This window comes from Arachis duranensis, chromosome 2 (assembly GCF_000817695.3).
Source record: "Arachis duranensis cultivar V14167 chromosome 2, aradu.V14167.gnm2.J7QH, whole genome shotgun sequence".
In the NCBI taxonomy this organism is placed as follows: domain Eukaryota; kingdom Viridiplantae; phylum Streptophyta; class Magnoliopsida; order Fabales; family Fabaceae; genus Arachis; species Arachis duranensis.
In genome coordinates, this window is record NC_029773.3 from 93,539,202 (window position 1) to 93,560,885 (window position 21,684).

The following is a 21,684-nucleotide window of genomic DNA, read 5'->3' on the forward strand; positions in this document are numbered from 1 at the left end:
AAACAACCCAAACTTAAAATTTGAAAATAACAACCTGAGTAAATAATAATTTATAATTTATAAATATAAATCTAAAAATTTATAGTAACAACACGTAAGCAAATAAACTCCCAAACTCAACATATGAGCGCCACGTCAGCAAATGAGCTCCCCATTTGTATTACTATAAAGATAAAGATTCACCAATCAAAATTTCTACAACATTTATCAAGTGACTTACAACGTAAAATACAACTACCTTACATAGTTACGTAGTTACATCTCATACTTGATATGGATAAAGCTAGCTAACACCCTATTCCTATATTTAATACAAGGGAAATCGTTATGTATGTCCTAACATGAAATGTATGAAAAACATTATCACTTTTTTCCTTTTTTTCATTACTATTATTTCTCTTATCTTAGTTATCATATTCTTGAAAAAACAAAATAGTACATTAAACTAACAAAAAATATATTTTCTTGAATTAAGTTAGATTAGTTTAGTGATTAATTTATAAGTCTGTTTAAATAAATATTAAGTATTTAAATTTCATTTTCTGCATACACTACAATAAAACCTAATTCCAGCGACCATTTGGAGGAAGCGGTCAAATAGAACTGTCGTCGCTGCAATCCCTACTTTCACATACCAGTGATAAAACGTAATCGCCTCTGAAACACAAATTCAGCGGCGGCCATCACGTTCGCTCCACGGCGGTTTATGAAATTCGCGCCATTACTTATTCAGACCGCCTAATTTCTCTTTCGTTCGCACTTCTCGCTAGTTTTACTATCCACTACTATCTGCTATTACCCCAATTTTTCATTCTTCCCAAACCTAGCGTGCCTAGAACCCCAAGTGCAATGAAAAGAAAACAAAAATCTACAACGAATCATTGCTTAGCAAAACTATACGCATTTATTTCTGTCCCTAGTAAGCTAATTATGTTTTTTTTCTTTTCTGATTCAATTTTATGCTTCTTCTAGTTAAAAATCATTGATAACCCATTATCTTATTCTCTAGTTGTTTCTCCTTATTGTTCATCACTCTGAACGCACGAATTTCTCTCCGGGAAGCGCAAATTTCTTCAATTTAAGGTTATTCTGTCTCTTTCTTTATTAGGATTTTCTTCCCTCTCTATTTTTTTTACGCACAGTTTTTAATAGATAATTTAATGTGTAATTTTAGAAAGTGTTATATATAATATGATCACATAAGCTTTTGATTGAAAAATGTTGATTAATTATGTAGTTTCTCATACATTAAGATAGAGTGATGTCAGATATGGAAATATAATATTTTGTTGCAAGAATAACCCAAAAAATAATGAATTAAAATTGTGTAAGTGCAACAAAGCAAGTAACATGAGCATATACCTTTTGTGTTTATTGTGGAGTTTAAGACACAAGTGAGGGGACACTAACAACAGAATGGGAAAGAATAAGGTTAGAAATTGGGTAGCAGAGGAGAGACAGAGTGAAGTGAAAAAAAGGTAAGAGTTACAAGTTCTGTTTTTGCGGCAATAATACAATTAAAATTTTCAACAAAATGATCAGATTATTCCTTCCCAGTTTGAGATAATGATTTGGAGACTTTGAAAAATTGAAAATTGACACACCAGACTACACAGAAATTAAAGTATAACTATACTTTAGTTTGATAATATAGGCCTATTGATTATTCCAAAAGCTCTTATAGCTCGCAAATTCTCTGAATACTATAACCATATATGGTGGATTTCGTCGGGAAGCTTCTAGCATAGAAGGTGTAGTGTTTTAACAACATGATCATAAAAAATTTTATATTGTTTACAAACTTACTTTTTCTCTTTCCAACTTTGATAATTTAGCTTTTGTAATTTAAGCTCGTCCTGAAAAGACTTGTTCAATTTCTTATCATCTGAAATTAAAAGAAAGAACATGATAGTTAGCAATTATTTAGTTTACACTCCCAAAATGTGCCAAAATCTAATAAATACTGAAGTGCTGAATATAGACCATGGTATTTTAGTTGAATGTTTGCCAATTTATTGTGTTCTTACTCCAATTCCAACTTCAATTTTTGTATCTTACGTGTATGTAGAACAGCTGCTGTGGGACTATTTTTTTTCCTTCCTCAAATTCGCAACCTCCTAGAAGTCATTCATATAATGTCGCACAAAATAAATAAGCTTGTGATTACATTAGTTTTGAATGGTGATCTTATTCTGATGCTTTTTTGTTCGTATCAGGAGTTCACAAGAGCTGGAGCATGTGGAGCTACATGACGAGAAAGAAATCTGCTAATAGTTTAGGAGGGGTACCTTCTTCATGCAATCATGACTTTGATATGGCTAAAGTTCGCTCTATGGAAGTAGAATTATAAAAGAATAAAGCAATAATTTTCTTATTACAAGTCCAGGTGACATATTTCATTAATCATTGTATGGGTGGAAAAGTATCACATGACTTTCCTACAACTACAAATAATGGGATAAATATTATACTTTGTTTTTTTTCCTGAATCTTTCATTGTGAATGATTTAGTAAAACAATGATTTAGTTATTGTTGGTCATTATCCTTATTTGTTCGTATGGTTTATGCCTATTAATGTTAGACTTAAATTATATAATAGTCTTTGTTTTTATTCTAACGTATTTTTATTTATTTTTAATCCTAGGTTGCAAACTCACCAATGGAGACAAGGCCACCTTCTACTATTCCGTGACTTGATTATAGAGTTTTACGATTTAATTGACTGAGACTTTTGTTATCAAAGTGACTGTTTATTTTAGGCTTTTAGTATAGTTAAATAATAGAAGTGAAACTCTTTTCTAATTCAATTTTATGATTGCGTTATTTGAATTTATTTTAATATGTAAATATAGTTGTTAAACACTAGTTGTGTTTGATTTATGATTATGTAAGACTTATTAAATATATATTATATTTTGAAATACAATGTTCATATTAACATACAAATTAAATCTACAATTTAATTATTAAATATTTATTTATTTATTTATTTATTTTCACAAATATATAGATTTCAACACAAAATCTACAATTTAATTTTATTAACATACAAATTAAATCTGATCCAATCTAAGAATCTTATCGATCAAATTTATATATATAATTTTTGAATCAAATTCAAATAAATACCGTAGATATAATAGGATCCGATGTATAAAACACCCCTAGCACACGATAAAGGACAAAAGCTTATAGGTATTCATTATTTTCTACGGAGAGAAAAAAAAAAGGAAAAGGAAAACTAGAACTATAGATTTGAAGGACATCCAATAATGTTGCGTTTCACATTTGGATAATGCAAGTTATTATTGAGGGGTTAACCAGGACATGCTGTGGGTTCCACCAATAACACTTCAATGATGATCAAATTAAAACGTTCCACATCTTTGACACGTCACCAAAGACTTTGCAGCTTACATGAACTTGACCAATTATGCTATTGACATTACCTTGATATTAGTGTGAAACCTCCAAAAGTTAGGTATTCAGAGAAAATAATGACCCGTTACTAGATACTATCAGTATAGTAATCAAAATAATATCTCAAGAGAAATATTTTGATACGGAATTAATATTAGTATATTTCAAATACATGGGATAAGACGATATTTTACCATCGTATAGAAAATTATTTTTGACATCATGTAAAAAATTTATATTATATCTCGTGAAGTGCAAGAAGAAAGTGCATTATATTAATAGTGTCTTGTCGTTAAATGTGTCTAAATCTATTCTCTTATCTAATGTCATTTTTTTCTTTAATTTCTATATATAAAAATTTCACACTTCTTCTCACAATATATATTCACTGTTTTTATTTATTTTTTCTCCATCTAAAATCTAAATTTTCATTTTTCTCTCTATTCTTTTATCTTTATAGCTCATAGATAAAAAAAACTCCACAATTACCACTTTTAATTGTTACACAGTAGCAGATGAAATCCAAAATAGAAGAAAAAGAAAAATCTAAGAAGAATAGTGGGGATGAAGACGAGATTTAGAGCATTTGAAAGGTGATTTGGATTTTAAAACACTTGTGTACAAGATTTATGAATTTTTCTTTTTATATATTTTTTTTGTTTTTTATTTTATGTTGTTGCTAACAAATAATAACTAGATCTTTTTACTCTTATTTGTTGATAAGATTTTTTTAATTTTTTTTGTGTGTAAAATGTTAAAAATTTTAGTTTATAATTATGTTATGAATTTTTTTTATTTAATAAATATATTTAAATGTTTTTTATATTTTTTGTTATTATTTGTTTCTTTAGGAGGAAATTATCAAGCAATTTTGATGGAAAATTAAAATAAAGGCAAAGAGGTTGATAGATTAATTAGTTGAAAATGGAGAAGAAGTAGAATGATGAAGGGCACAATAATAAGGCATATATCATATGTTGGACTTCGTTCACCGCCACCGGTTGTTTCTTCGCTAACTACTTTATCCCATTACATTAATTAATACTTGAAAAAAAAATAATAAATTATAAATAAGAGCCTAATAATGTATGATCATATCATTTCCATCTTCACCGATTTATATCGAGAAATCAAACATGAAAACATGTGTTTCAAAAGTATGAGCCTATATATATGCTTAGGTAATTAATTGTTACAGCCGGGTGCAAGAATAAGCTTCTAGATAACCAATGTCACTTTACGAACTAGCTAGTATTAAATATAATATTATGGTTTCTAATAATTATGATACAAAATAATGATATTTAGGTGGAAATTCAGGTGCAGTCGACTTTACGTGAAGTTGATAATTGTGAGCTTTTAGATGATTTAACTGATTTAACTAAATTTTCATCTAATGACTATAAGCTATTAACTTCACGTGAAATTGACTGTAACTGAGTTTTCACTTGATATTTAAGTTTTAAGCTAAGATTCACTCGCCAAAATATAACTTACGAACATTATTTCTATTTTTATTTATCTATCTATTAGTTATAAACAATGAGTGGAAGTAGAGGAAAGCAAATCATTCCTTCTCAATGGTTAAAAAGAAGAAGAGAGAAGAGCGTGATATGATTGACGATGAAGATATAGTTATAAATTTTGTAAAATATTAGTAGCTAGAAACTATTTGCAAAGAGGTAGAATAGAAGTGAATAAATTAGATAAAAGGCATGCATGCGTACATGCATATATATCTCCTAGCAACATATCGAATTAGGTAAGAATAAAAGGATATTGATCATATATCATAGATTTTTGTCTCTCCAAAGAAGATTACTACCACACAAACCCCTTCTTAGATTTTGTTGTTTAGTTCGGAAAGAGGAGGAACAATTTGTCTGATGCAGGACCATGCGTCTCACTCGGAAGTTGCCAAATTAAACAATAATGCATTGCACCTAGACTCAATCTCACCACTAGGGGTGCACAGATCCGGTCCGGTCCGAAGGCCCGGCCCGGTCCCGAACACTTTAGGAACTAATTTGGAGTGATTTCATCGGGTTTAGGGTCGGGTACAGGTCTCAAAAATAGACCCTGTCATTATTTCGGGTTGGGTCCGGGTCATAGTTCGGGTCACTCGAAATCGGTCCGGTGGCCCGGTTATCATACACAATTAATATTTTGTGTTATTAGTGATGGATCATGACTATTCTTACGTGGAATTTAAGTATTATAAACCTTAATATTTCGTGTTATTAGTCATTATAAGACTATAAGTTAATGTTTTATGTTTAGAATGCATAAGATTTTAGACTAATACATAAGATTGTATTATTTGTATTGATTTAAATATTTGGTATTATTAGACAATATTAGTATTGATTGTGGTTATGCTTTAATATTGATTGTGGTTATACTTTAATTTTGAAGAATGGTTGGTTCTTGTTATATTTTTCTAAGTGAATTTTACCATGTTAACTAATGGTTGGAGCCTTGAAAATTTGGATATTTTTACATGCTAGTTTACAAGAAGGTATCAACGTAATGTAATGTTAACGGCCCAGTTTTCACCCGGTATAATTATGACCCGAAAGTGTATTGATTTCATCGGGTTTAGAGCCAGATTCGGGTCTAATAAATAGACCCGGTATATATTTCGAGTCAGGTCTGAGTTATATCAAATCCGACTTCACCCGGGCCATGTACACCCCTACTCACCACCAATACTTAATTAGCTCCATTGTTTCAAGAAACATGAGAGTTTTGTGCTATAAATTTCATTGAGTTCAATGTATTGTTGCACAAACTATATATAAATATGCAAAAAGTTTGTAAGTATATCAGTATACTGATTTTTAATTGTTGATTTTAATTATATATTATATATATTTTTTGTAATTAAGATCAATTTAATATATTTAAATTTTTTTAAATATGTACTTAAATTAGTTGAATTATGAATGTACTTGAAATTTTAAATTGAGAGAGAGAGCGCATTAGTGTGGTACGAAAAAAGAGAAAAAATATTTTAAAACAATTGGAATCTTGTAAAATTTAATTATCCATTCAGATATTGTAACATTATTATTTTGCATTTGAGTATAAAATACGTAAGTCGTATATATCATTTTGTTTTATCTAAGATAGCAACAAGAAAAACTCCAAGAAATGGTTGTTGCCATTATTTCTCTTTTGTCTATTGTCATTTCTATATAATAAAATAATAATAATCTTATTTAACAATTTCTCTTAGAAAAATACTCACCGACAAAAATGTCAACTTCGTAATTATTCTTTTATATACAAGTTAAGTTGAATATTTTGAGAGAGAATTAAGGAAAAGAGGGGGTGGGGATATGTGAACTATTTTCACAATTTTAAAATAAGTAAACCTAATTAAACTTATAAAAACCTTCATTTTCTCCTTCACATTAACCTATCCACCTCTAACAATCATATGCACAGATCTCTCTCTCAATGCAATAAGAGCGTTTTCTCTTACGCCGGCTAGTCCAATCAACATTCTAAATGTCATTGACGATCAAAACCTCTTTGCCGTCAACTATGATGATCGTCTGCTTTAAATCACAGCATCTCCAAGGCCAGCAATTGGTTGAAGGCCAAAGATATCAATAATCTCCAATCCTCTAACCCTTCCGTCCTCCAAACCCTCCGTTTCGTCGCAACTCCTCATCCTCGAACTCTCTAGCGAAGCCGCCTCTGCCATCCACAGCATTCTCACCCTCGAACCCGTCAACCATCCCTATTGCAATTCGGTCCCCAAGTCCATGGTTCGCACAGGTTGATCGCATGTCTCCAGCTCGTCGTTCTCGTGTGACCAGGGGAGAAGTATCACCGCGAGCTCCATAGATCCTTGATGTTGGCGTTGCCCGAAGAACCGGGCTGCAGACCCTTAGGGTGCTCCGCTTGCAGCGACCCGAGTTCTCCTGATCCGGTTCACCTTTGCTGGCAGCCCCATCGCTCCTTGTTGCTGTCTCCCAAAAAGGTCTTGGCCCAGAACGGTTACAATTATTGTTGGCCCAAGTTTGCTTTATGCCTTGGTTTATTGTTTCACCCCCTTATTGCTCCCCTTTGAAGCCCACAGTTCAACGTCTCAATCACCCAAGACTGCCAAGAGCATAATCTTATAAAAAAAATATTCATTTAATATGGAAAAAAACATCCTAATACTTAATAAAAGAAACATCTAGTTATATTTTAGCAAAAATATTTAAATATCTATAAAATTTAAAAAATTTATGAAATTTTTAAAAAAATAGAGACATTCACATTTCTAATACAAAAAAATTCGAAAAATATATAAAAGAACATCCATTTAGTATGAAAAGAAATATTCTAATACTTAGCAAAGGAAACATCCATATATATTAACCCATAAAAATTTTAAATTCACCCAAAGATATTTGGCTGATTTTTTGCTAATACCCTTTTGGTTCCTAGCATTGCTCACAAAGAAATCAACACTTTTAATTTAATAGGTCCATTATTAGTGACCTTAAAAAGAAGAAGTTAATATATAGTGGTACTAACTAGACACTCAATAATATACCTACAATATACTAATAAGTTTAATTAAGTTTTAGAATAACAAATGCATTTAATTATTAGCTTTGAAGCTAAGTTTGACGGAGAAATTCATTGTATGATGTGCATGAATGGCTTAAGAGATTTTTGGAACAGAACCAGGCTAGATAACCCTTAAGCAAAACAAGCTAGACCAAACTTCTGTCAACCTCTCTTTTTGTTTTTCAGGTGCAACATGGTTTACTGACCACTACGGTTAGTAGTGTCAATATAACGAGAGTTTTCCGTTTAAAATAATTACAATTTACACATAACTTTCTAGTTCATGTTCAAAATTAAACAAGGATGCAGTTCACATAGAAAAGTAGTGACTCAATTGCAAACCATGTCAGATCAATGAAAATACGGTGTAAACTTAATGTAGGAAAATACGTGTAAGAATAGTATCCAGGAAATTAAAAAAATTTAGCTCAAATAGAAACTACCTATTTAAAACCTCTTAAGGGAGAATTCTATGGGATAATTAATAAGTATCAATTAATAACTAATGATTATGGTGTATTATTTGAGTTTGTTCAAGATGTCGAAGGCAGTTGCTGAAAAGTTGATATCGCTACAAAGAAAGTTCCTGTGGTGTAAGGAAGATGGTCGGAATGGTATGACTCTGGTAAGATGGGAAGTGGTACAAGCTCCTAAGAAGTTAGGTGATTTGGGTGTGGAGGACGCTGTGATTCAGAACACTGCGCTATTATTTAAGCGGTGGTGGCGTTTTGCTAAGGAAGAGTACCCGCTGTGGAAAAAGGTAGTGTGTTCATGCCATAATCTGAACTCGAATGAACTGCTCTCAACTCAAGTACTACCTACTAGAGGAGGTCAATGGAAGGATATTTGCCAAGTCAATTTTACGAATCAACATCTTAGAGATAAGATGGTTACAGGCTTGTCAATGGAGGTGGGTGATGGACAAAGGACTCGATTTTGGGAGGATGTGTGGCTTCTTGGTGGAGCTCTAAAGGATCGGTTCCCGAGGCTCTTTTCTGTTTCAAACCAGAAGGGATCTGTCATTGGGGTTTGTGGGTTTTGGGATGGGTTAGAGTGGATCTGGAATTTCCAATAGAGGCGTGAGCTCTTCCAATGGGAATTGGAACTTCTGAACCAGATGCATGAGGTTCTGAGACCAATGAAGCTAGAACAAAACAGAGAGGATAAAGTGGTGTGGAAATATGATAGGCAAGGTATTTTTTAACTAACTCGTTTGTGCATGTATGGCAGGAGGAAGTGTTACCAGAGGAGATAACCAGTTTCAGCTTTACTAGGAGTATTTGGAGAGGTTTGGTTCCACCAAGAGTGGAGCTATTTGCTTGGTTTGTACTGCTAGACCGAGTGAATACGAAGGAAAGGCTAAGCCAGTTTGGCATCACTACTCAGGAAGATATTGTTTGTGTATTATGTAATAATGACGTGGAACATATACATCACTTGTTTTTAGGTTGTACTTTTGCGTGGCAGATGTGGAATGCTTGGATATCAGCTTTTGGCCGGCTCTGGTCTTTTTCGGGTTCGCTAAAAGAGCACTTTTTGAGCTGGACAGAGGAACCGAGGAGTAAGGAGAATCAGCGGCAGAGGTTGAGGTGCTTCTGCGCGATCATTTGGAACATCTGACTGGAAAGAAATAGGAGGATATTCCAGCATATCAGCAAAGGCGTTGACGAAATTATCAACATGACCTCCTTAGCGCTAATGAGTGGAGCTGTGTGGATCCTTTTTGTTGTTGATGGCAATGCTGGAGATGACGTGAGGATCGATTTCGGGTGGTTGTTTTCAGTTGTTTTAGTATTTAGCTCTTATTTTGTTTTGTTGGATGATCCTGTTTGTTCCACCCTATTGTGTTGAGCTTTGCTTTCAAAAAAAAAAAAATAATAACTAATGATTATAACCTATTTTGACTTCTTTATTTTTTGTCTTAACCTGTTTTAAGTTTTGACAGCAAAATAAATTTATCCAAACACAAATTAAATGAGAACTATTGTTTTTGTAAGATGGATTGGATTAACCCAATTTTAAATATCACAATATACATACATTATACACTCACTCACATAACACTAAAGAATTTTTTTCAATACTTGGTGCATTTACTAAAGTTTCAACCCGAATACAGCATATTAAGAGACACATGGGTAACTATTTGAGCTAAGCCTCAGAACTGTCTTTTTCAAGTCACCAAAATTCACTAAGTTTTTAATTTTTGTATTGAACATTCCTTTTTGCTTTTTGGACATGAACGTACGTTTGTTATTTATAGGCTGTAGTATTTTAGGCTAGTTTATAGGCCCACTGCAAGATACAATTTTAGTCCATATAAAATGGGCTTATCCGTGAAAAAATATTAAGGTTTCTAAATTGAGACTGTTACGGTTTAAACCCATCACTTGGACAAAAAAAAAAAACCGTCACTTGGACAAGGAAAGTGATAACGTGGTATTAGTTTTGCTAGGTATATATTCACTTAGTAAAAGTATAATTAGACAATGAAAATATTAAATAATGTGAATAATGAATCAAGTTAGGTTGGTTTAGTAGCTAGCTTACTAATCCGCTTAAGCAAGTGTTGGGGGTTCGAATCCTGCCTTGTGCATGCAGCAATCTATTAGCCAGCGGTAAACCCTTAAATGGAGCTCAGTACCGCGACGGATTAGTCCTTGACCTGCCGAGTTGGGAAATTTTGGATGTTTAATTCATTAGGTGTACGGATGGTTATTCTAATATTAAGATTTAGATGTGTAATTTGTAATGTAATGTGTTTTACCTGAATTGGACAAATTTTATGGTCCATTGTTCATGTTGTTAAAAAAAGTCATTGGTTACCTAATATAACCCATTAACTTATTATATTAGCCAGGTACAATTTGGTAAAATTTTTATTGTTAAAAATAATTTATAAAAATTAATGTAGTGTTGGTGTGATTCGGTAATTTTTTTTATAGAGATGCTTGCCTTTTGGATTGCACATACATTTCACTTCATGTTTGATAAATAAATAAAAAATTATGTACTTATATTTTTAGTTTTGAACAATTTAAAGTTCGTTTTTGAATGCACGCATATTTCAAAGGTAAAAAATTTAAAACCAAGTTTTATATTGAATTCATTGTAATTGTTAAAGACAATTTTGTTAAATACAAAATTTATAATTTGTATTTATTGAAAGTTATTTTTATTTTAATTTATGAAATATAGTTACGCAAACTTTTGAGCAACCAAAACTTTACTTAATTGAACCTTAGTATTTCATCTTGAAGATTTTCAAATTCTCTTAGTGTGAGACCTTAACAGAAGGTTCATCATACATACAAGTGAGCAAACCTAAGATAAATTAGGGTGTAATATAACTAAATTACTTAACAATCAAGTATGGTGAAGTTGGAGAATATAATGTATGCCCAAAATGAATGAGAATGAATGAATGTTAATTAATGTATTTGGTAGTCTCATAAACACATGTGATGCAATGCAACAGATGGAATCTGGTCATCATATTTCTAGGAAACATCTAGAATGTGTCGCATTTAATTTCCATTTTGAAGATGATGGGTGGAGGAGAGAAAATGAAGGAATTGTACGTATGTGTGTATGGTTGACCTTTCCAACAAACAATAATTGAATTGGCCTACGATTTTCATGGGCCACCAACAATTAATGTGAATTCGCACACCTTAATTACCTCACCGTATTGGGAACCTTCCTAAGAATATGTCTCCAATATGCTTACCGCGTGACACGTGTCCATTTCATATATAGGTATATATATATTGAGACAGCAGAAGTTGCTTGGAACATAACAATAACAATAAGAATAGGGATCGCATAACCGAGTTTGTTTCCTTAATGAATTAGTAAGGAAGTAGTTGAAAAAGAAACATATATATAAGAAAAAGTCTCTCTTCTTTCTAAGCTAAGCATAGGAGGAGGAGAGAAAGTAATGGCAAAGGGAATCAGAAACCTAAGTTGTTGGATGGAGGTTGCTCCGGCACCGGTGATCTTCCCAACCAAGCCATCCAATTCGCCCAGATTGGAGACAATTGCTGAAGAAGAAGCTGCTGAGGGTTATGACCGTCATCAAAACAAGGTATATAAATGAATTCAAGTAGCAATCCAATAATAACTCTCTCATCTCTTCTTCCATTAATTCTGTAAATATTATCTAGTTTTTCTCTTTCTTTGTAATCCATCATTCGGCACAACATAGTTGCTGTTGCTGATTATTTATGAAATGAAACTGCAGTTTTTCCTGTGGTTTTAACAAAATTCAATCTTCATCTCTATTTATTTATCGATAATATTAATTAAGATCCGGTAGTATGCAGTTAAAAAAAAAAACAGAGACACAAATGAAACAATTTTGATGTAGACTGGAATCGCGTGAACATAGTAACTGTCGGTGGCAATTTTGTGTGTTGTCGTCTCTGGATATATTCTTCAATTGTTTAATGGGGTTCACACTCGAGATGGTACCAAATCTGTCTTCGAATCTCTACTGATTTTTGTTGATTCTTTTACTCTAATTTCTCGCGTCCGTACTAGCTTTAGGCTTTAATATACTTTATTCAACATGTGGAAAGACGAGACTATCCTTTCTACTTTCTAGATAGGCACTGTAAAAGCGACACAACACTTAGGTTCGATCAATGACACAACACTTAGGTACACACTGCAATGCACTATCATCTTAAGCAACCATCATATATTATGTATGTAAATCGTGTATTTTTAGTCTCTTTTAATTCTCACCATACATTTCATGTGGACTCTTCTTATTTAGACATCAACACATTCAAGATTAAACTAATTCACACATGCATCATGCACGTCCGATCTAATTATAAAGAAAAAGTATGGAGGCATAATATATAGTTACAAAAAAAGTACTCATAGTATTAATTATTATACATTTAAAAGTAGAATAACTTGCACTCTCTTAAGTATTGTTTAACTCTAAAAGCAAAAGAACAAAAGCTGGATGTTAAAATGTGATTCTTACCCGAAACTTTAGGATGAGTAGTGTTGAACATAAAACAAAATAAAGATTATTCTATTATAAATCATATAGGTGCATTATCATGAGGTACCTCTACCTTATCACAAGAAACACGTTTTGGCATATTAGCAATGGAAATGTTAAGTGCATCTAGACATTAAAATTTGTGATCCTGCATCTTCTTGGTGGGTGTTATTGATGTAATGTCTCAATTGGCCATTATTTCCAAGAAGCTAAGTATGTCTACACTACAATCACAAGAATACAAATACTTTTCACGTGCGTTTCCCACTTAGAATACTTGACTGATAGTGCCTAATTTACTACTAATAAATTATTATTATTATTATTATTATTCATTATGATAACAACACCCTTATATATAAAGGGAAAAGACAAGCCTACTAACATAACAGCAAATTAAAGAGAACATACAACATCAAATTTCATCAAACACCTTCATTGGGTCTCTATTGTAGCACGCACTTCTGTCCAAGGTAGTACATATCATAAAGTGGCATGGCAAATGAAATCAAGTACTTGTTCTTGGCGTCGTGTGTTGTGGAGTTTGCGCCCTCTCCAGTGATTCCTCTGAGGAAAGTTTCACTTTTTCCTCGATTGGAAACTATTGCAGAAGAAGATGCTGAAGAATTGGATGATGATATTGATGAAGAATTGGTCCACTCTATGTAAACTTGCACAAAGAAGAATGGATGGAGTTCCACTTCCACAACAATCGACATTAGAGTTTTTGAGTTTGTCAAGTTGTGGTGTTCAAATAAAGATTTTGTTTTGATTTCCTTTTGTAATCTAATGAATAATTATTACTGTATTCTTCTCTATATTGTGTGGCTAGATCTCATTATTCCAATCTCCATGTCCCAACTCAATTTTTTTTATGGCCGATAATGTTCCGAGGATCGGAAACAACAATAATCAATTAATCATATATGGAAAATAATTGGAAATAAATTTCCTAAAACTTGAAGGAAACTTTCTCTTGAAATTGAATAATATTAATTACACACAATAGTTTTTTTATTTTTTATTTTTTGGATAAACTCTATATTTTTCATTTCCGTAATTAATAAAAAAAATTCGAACCATCCCGAAAGAAAATAGGAGAAAAAAATAAAAATAATAAATTTTTTTACATGTTGTTTGAATGAAAAGAAAATAAATAAAAAAATAAAAAATATTTTTGAATAAAAAATTAAAAAAAAATTATAATAGAATATAATTATATTATTATCCTTATATATATTATATATAAATTATAATTTATTAATATATTTAAATTATTTTTTAATAAAAAAAATCTAAATTATTTTTTAAAATTTTAAATGTCATAAACTAAAAAATATATCTTTATTTTTTAAATAAATATAAATAAATAATTGTGTAAAAGAATAATAAAAAGGACTGAAATTTTAACATTTGTTATTAAAAGGATAAATCTGAAATTTTAATATTGTTTGGACTTTTCTTCTCAATTTTTTTCGCAGCAAATGAAAAGAAAAAATTTACATCGACCTCATGCCTATTTTTTTGTTTTCCACTCATTTTTTTTTATTTAAACAATAAAAAATGGGTTTTTTCATCCATTTTCTTCTTTTTCATTTTTCTTTCTTCCAAAATCTTCTATTCTAAACAGTGTGTAAGAGAACCCACCCGAAAACAAGGTGAATAAATATCAGTCTCAATTAAGAGTGGAGTGAGTACCCGTAAATAATAATAAAACAAAAAAAATAAAAATAAATGAGTAAAACTTATGATTGTATTTTTTTATTGTTTACTGTACTATTGGGCTGGTTGGAGATGCTTTTTTTTTTTTCAGTTTCATAGTTGTTTATATTCTGATAAATAGGAATGTCATCCCTAGCAAAATTAGACTAATTAATCAAGGATATTATGCTCTTAAAACCTTGTTTTTTTTTCTGCTTTTTTTTTGGACTAAGACCTGGACCAACAAAACCCAGGCCCCAACAGAACTCCTAAGCTGCCACAACAATCCTCATTGGGCTGAAAGCAAAAGAATAAAACAAGCCTCATCCATTCACCAAGAAAATACACAAGGCCTCATCCTTTAGAAAATAAACCTGCAAAATGCTTTTTCGTATCTTTAGCCTGTAGGCTATGAGACTCTATAGGCCGATGCCATCATCATATTCTCTCATTTTTATGAATTTATGACTTTTTTTAACATGGGTAAGCCCTACAAGCAGAACCCAAACCCTATAAGCCCCACCCACCCCAAACCCGGTCCCCAACCTTTTATGATTTATCTCATCCTCTTCGTCGTGTATACGATATTTTTATAAATAACCCTTCAGAGTAACTTTACAGTAGTAACAAAAACTAACTAACTAACTAATTTGTGAGTTTACTAAAATACTAAAATGTCTCGATACCAAAAAAGAAAAGGAAAAAAAAGATAAATACTAAAATGTCTCTTATTATTAACCGGGTCGGTCAATAATATTTTCTCTCCAACTTCTTCTAATAGGGAATAGTGATGTCACTAATCTACGCAGCCCCTTCGATTTCTAGCCATTAAATATTGAATAACACTATATTATTATATATTAATGGATGAAAACGAGAGACTTGAAATTGAATTGAATATACCACTATTCGATGGTTACATTAATATTGAATCTTGAAAGAGAATATAATTCAAGATTTCCCATGAATTTCTGCATGCAAATTTCCATTTCAACTTGAGAGTTACATGCATGATCACCTTGACAATAAGGAGCTTTATATAGGACTACAAATTATTCTGAACCTACATCTGAATTCTGAAGTCTTTCAATTCATCACACAAAGATTAGTAATATTAGTGAGCATGGCTAATAAGAAACTAGTAATTGTGTTTGTGTTTATAGCAACAACACTTCCCTCACCACAAGCACTACACGATGAATTTGATCAAGAAAACATGTCTCCATATTATTATGATATTCAAAAGCCTTCTGTTTCTCCTTTGCCTTCAATTGAACTTAGTGTTGACATAGAGGCTCCTAATAATGATGATGAGGATATTGATCAAAACTTATATGATTCTTCTGCTTCAGCTCCTACTCCTAGTCCTACAGGATTCAAGCCATCTGGGGATATTGAAGACAGTACACCTTACTCTGATGATAATGATGATGATGCTGCTGTTGTTTCACCACGGCCTCAAGTGTTGCCATTCAATTACACAGCTGAAGATGATGCAGGGGAAATAACCAATGAGAGTTTCCATCATGAAGGGTACCATGTTGAGAACAAAAATGTGGTAACGTGTGGGATTTTGATTGGAGCTGTTTGTTTGGTTGGATTGGGGGGATTTGTGTACAAGAAGAACATCAATCAGAAGCGTAAGCAGTATCAACATTTGTTTAATAACAAGAGAGGGGATATATGATGATGACACTTTGCAATTAATTACTTAATTTTATGAGAAAATTTTCATTACCTTTTTTGTGCTTGAATAATCAATCCATATATACCTAATGACTAATGCAATAATACAGCATATAATGGAATATTTGTAACCTTAATTACATAACCTAATTTCATCATTATATATGAATAAACCTTAGAAAACCTATATACTTTCAGTAGATTTATTGCATTCAACTTTTCATGGTAAAATGAACTATAGATTGTACTTGTTGTATAAATATAAGTAAACAATAGAATGTCTATAAATTACCATTACAATTTCCGATTAAAATTTGAGATATTGGACAATAATAACAATATCCTCACAAAATTTTAACCATAAAATCCAAACCAAGTTATATGTTATTTACAATCGTAATGTTTAAGTTATTTTATTAAAATTAATTTGAATTATAATAATTTAATAAATAAAAAAGTAACATATTATGTATTATTTATTTTTTTTTAATCTAATGTTAAGTATATTAATTTTAAAATAGTTATTAATCAGTTTTAGTAATCTATTTTTTTCAATAAATCAGACATATATACTCAATGTGGCCATAAATAACCTAGTAATACTTTCCACCAACAAATTTTTATATGTTATTTTACCGTGAAGTAAGAATATATCAAAATCAGCTTAAAATGAACAACAAATTATTAGAGAATTATAATGCACAAAATTCTTTAATAAATAATAAGTAATTTAAAACCACTAACATTTATTTAATACACCATATGCTAATACTAAGAGTATTTTTTAAAAAGATATATTCGTAAAAATAGATATAATATTATTAGAAATATAACATAAACAAATATGTTAAATAAAAAGTTAAACCAATATGCTTACCAATACCTTTATTAAATTTTACAAATTGAAAAATAAGTATGTATTTGGTTGTTTGGTGATCACATAGATAATTGAATAATTGAGTTGTAAATTGATCTCACCGTATGCATCTTATTTTTTTCATCTCTAAATAAAGCAAGAATTAAGTGAAATAAGTAGTAATATATAATAAAAAAGATAAAATATTTTACATATGTATAGATAAGTATTACAAAATAAAATCTTATTGTGAAATATTAAAATTCCACATACTCCAAATTATGAAGATCAACCACAATGTAATGGTCACTGCTTTCTATTTTTGATCATGATATAAGCTCTTCTTTTCCAATAAAGAGTCCAATAACATCTAATTAAAAAAAATGAATTAAAAGTATTAAATTAAGGACAAATAAATGAATAATATAATAAATTACTTATAAATTAAAATTTTTTTACCAATTTATTTTATATTAAATGATAAAACTAACAATATATTAATAAAATGATATACCTTTAAAAAAGTCATAATACAATTTTAAACATTTGCATAATTTAAAACCACTAATATTTATTTAATATACCATATGCTAATACTAAGAGTATTTTCTAAAAAGATATATTCGTAAAAATAGATATAATATGATTACAAATATAACATGAAAAAATATGTTAAATAAAAGGTAACCGATATGCTTACCAATGCCTTGGTTAAATTTTGTAAATTGGAGAATAAGTATATATTCGGTTGTTTGGTGATCACGTAGATAATTGAATAATTGAGATGTAAATTGATTTCACATTATGCACCTTATTTTTTCTTATTTCTAAACAAAAGCAAGAATTAAGAAAAATAAGTAGTAATATATAATGAAAAAGATAAAATATTTTGCATGTATAGATAATTGTTACAAAACAAAATTTTATTGTGAAATATTAAAATTTTACATACTCCAAATCATGAAGATCAACCACAATGTAATATAATGGTCACTTCTTCCTATTTTTAATCATGATATAAGTTCTTCTTTTTCAGTCGAAAGTCCAATAACATCTAATTGAAAAAAAAAATTAAAAGTATCAATGCCCCGGAAGATAGATTATTACGAGCTATACTTGAAATTCAGGTATCCTCCTCAAAGGAAACTTGTCTAAAACTACCTATAGGCGGTAGAAGTCGAGTTGTTGATGTAAGATGGATTAAAAAAAAAAGAGGTTCCAATTATAATCCAGAAACTATTAGAATATATATATTGCAGAAACGTAAAATCAAAGTAGGTGATAAAGTGGCCGGGAGACATGGAAATAAGGGTATCGTTTCCAAAATTTTGCCTAGACAGGATATGCCTTATTTGCAAAATGGAAGACCCGTTGATATGGTCTTCAACCCATTAGGAGTTCCGTCAAGAATGAATGTAGGACAGATATTTGAATGCTCACTCGGATTAGCGGGGGATATGCTAGATAGACATTATCGAATAGCACCCTTTGATGAGAGATATGAGCAAGAGGCTTCGAGAAAACTAGTATTTTCTGAATTATATGAAGCCAGTAAACAAACGTCGAATCCGTGGATATTTGAACCCGAGTATCCGGGCAAAAGCAGAATATTTGATGGAAGAACAGGGAATCCTTTTGAACAGCCTGTTATAATAGGAAAGCCTTATATCTTGAAATTAATTCATCAAGTTGATGATAAAATACACGGACGTTCTTGTGGGCATTATGCACTTGTTACGCAACAACCCCTTAGAGGAAGGGCTAAACAAGGAGGACAGCGCGTAGGTGAGATGGAGGTTTGGGCTCTCGAGGGATTTGGTGTTGCTCATATTTTGCAAGAGATGCTTACTTATAAATCTGATCATATTAAAGCTCGGCAAATAGTACTCGCGACTACGATCATTGGACGAACAATACCAAAACCCGCGAACGCTCCAGAATCCTTTCGATTACTCGTTCGAGAACTACGATCTTTAGCTATGGAATTGAATCATTTCCTTGTATCTGAGAAGAACTTCAGGATTCATAGGAAGGAAGCTTAATTGGATGGAATCATCATTTTTACTCTATGATTGATCAATATAAACATAAACAACTCCGAATTGGATCGGTCTCTCCTCAACAAATAATTGCTTGGGCAAAAAAAATCTTACCTAATGGAGAGATAGTTGGGGAGGTAACAAAGCCCTATACTTTTCATTACAAAACTAATAAGCCTGAAAAAGATGGATTATTTTGCGAAAGAATTTTTGGACCTGTAAAAAGTGGAATTTGTGCTTGTGGAAATTATCGAGTGATCGGAGAGAAAAAAAAAGACAACCAAAAATTTTGCGAACAATGTGGGGTAGAATTTGTTGATTCTCGGATACGTAGATATCAAATGGGCTATATAAAACTCGCATGCCCAGTAACCCATGTGTGGTATTTGAAACGTCTTCCTAGTTATATCGCGAATCTTTTGGATAAACCTCTTAAAGAATTAGAAGGTCTAGTTTACTGCGATGTGTGATTTGATCAAAATTTTTATTGTACAGATTTTGAACAATAAATTTCATTCCAATCAATTGATTTGGGATGTCCCAGATCTGACGTGTCTCTGGAAGTGAGTAACATGAAACTCAGAATTTTGGGTATAGGGAATATTTCCCATTTAATTGAAAAGGGGAATAGATCTATGGTTTAGTAACAAAGAAATATAAGCTTTACCTCGTAAAAAAGGACCTTTTGTGGGAATTTACTATAATTCCATTATTCCATTTCTTTTCTAAAGAACGGAATTTGTGTTCAAATCAGCAAAAGTATCATGGTTTTCGAAGTTTATCTATCGCATATAGGCTTATATAATAAGGACATCGTGGCATAACCATCGAGGTTAAGTCTGGGCCTAAAAGATCACATGAAATTATACATAAGATAGACAAGCAAATCTCTTATGAATTTAGGGATACTCTTTAAATTTCAATTAAAAATGAAGGAGATTCTCCATTCGAGGGGAGTAGACTACTCAAAAATTTTATACCTCTTTTCTGCGATAATTGAGAAAAGGAGTTCATCAACAATGAAAAGTTGTTGGGTTTTTCTTTAGTGATAACTTGAGTAAAGAGTAAAAATTTTTAGATTATTTGATTCTCCATTTTATAGAATTTGAACGCAGAAATTCATTATTCTTTATTTTGGACTTAATTATTTAAGCCGGATGAAAGGAAACTTTCACGTCCGATTTTGAAAGGGGGAGATCCCATTGATCCATTGGTTGGATCCTATCCAAATTTTTCGTTTGCTAGACCCGTCGTTAAAAAGCCTACTTTCTTACGATTACGAGGTTTATTCGAATATGAAATCCAATCCTGGAAATATAGCATACCACTTTTTTTTACTATACAGGGTTTCGATACATTTCGAAATAGAGAAATTTCTAGTGGAGCGGGTGCTATTCGAGAACAACTAGGCGATCTGGATTTGACAATTCTTATAAATTCTTCATTAGTAGAGTGGAAAGAATTAGGAGAAGGGGGATCCACGGGCAATGAAAATGAATGGGAGGCTCGAAAAGTTGGAAGAAGAAAAAATTTTTTGGTTCGACGTATAGAATTAGCTAAACATTTTATCCGAACAAATACATTTATTTTAGAAGAAAAATAGATTCATGTAAAATTGACACTTTACTTTTATTAGTTAAAAGAAAATCTAATTTTAATATATTAAGTAGAAGTAAATTTTTCTTAACATTGTACAAAAAAAATATCATTTTTAATTAATCAAACAAACAATTACAATCAATTACTAATCATCAAAATTTTACTCAAAAGCATATAACTAAAAATAAATTATCTTTATGGTATAAAAAATGAGAGACCTTTGTTAAATAAAAAATTAAAAATTTTATTTGTAATTTATATTGTATCCATTTAAATTTAAGGTAGAATGTGGGTAAAAGATAATAATAAATAAAATAATAAATTTATCAAAATTTGATTACCGTAAACTATAATAAATGTACTCGAATAATTTTATTAATAAAAAACACTAAAAATTTATTATTGACAAAAATATTTTTAAATAATTTAAAAATATGAAAAAAAATGTTAAAAAAAAATCTTATTTCTTTTGTAAATGGCAAATGACTTTTGTATTTGACAACCCGTTATCCATTTGATTCAAAATTTTATAGGAATATTTAAATAAACTATTTACAAAATACACAAAAATTGAGATAAAAATTTGATTTCCATATTTTTATTTTATTTTTTAAAAGTATTATTTTTTACAAAAAAAATCACAAAAAATATACTTAACGAAAAATCACCAAATTTTAAAAATAAAAATATTTCATATTCCTGATCATGCTTGTAAAAAATTGCTCACAATTCAATCTCTAAAGTATTTTTTTGAGAAGACATATTTAATGTTGCATATTTTTATTGCATT

At 30.7% G+C, this 21,684-nt stretch overlaps 1 protein-coding gene and 1 long non-coding RNA gene across 2 annotated transcripts; both read left to right on the forward strand.

The window, feature by feature from the left end:
- The first annotated feature begins 11,870 nt into the window (after nucleotides 1-11,870).
- LOC110275010 (uncharacterized) lies at nucleotides 11,871-13,831 on the forward strand. Its single transcript, XR_008005644.1, has 2 exons — nucleotides 11,871-12,080; nucleotides 13,469-13,831. It is a non-coding gene; the product is annotated as an uncharacterized LOC110275010 (long non-coding RNA).
- Nucleotides 13,832-18,599: 4,768 nt separating this feature from the next.
- LOC127745021 (DNA-directed RNA polymerase subunit beta-like) lies at nucleotides 18,600-19,298 on the forward strand. Its single transcript, XM_052257995.1, has one exon. The coding sequence runs from the start codon at nucleotides 18,600-18,602 to the stop codon at nucleotides 19,296-19,298; it is 699 nt and encodes a 232-aa protein (XP_052113955.1).
- Nucleotides 19,299-21,684: the final 2,386 nt, after the last annotated feature.

What these genes read in the sequence shown, in the direction of transcription:
- LOC127745021 (XM_052257995.1), top strand. Translation starts at nt 18,600, where the DNA reads ATGCCTTATTTGCAAAATGGAAGACCCGTTGATATGGTCTTCAACCCA.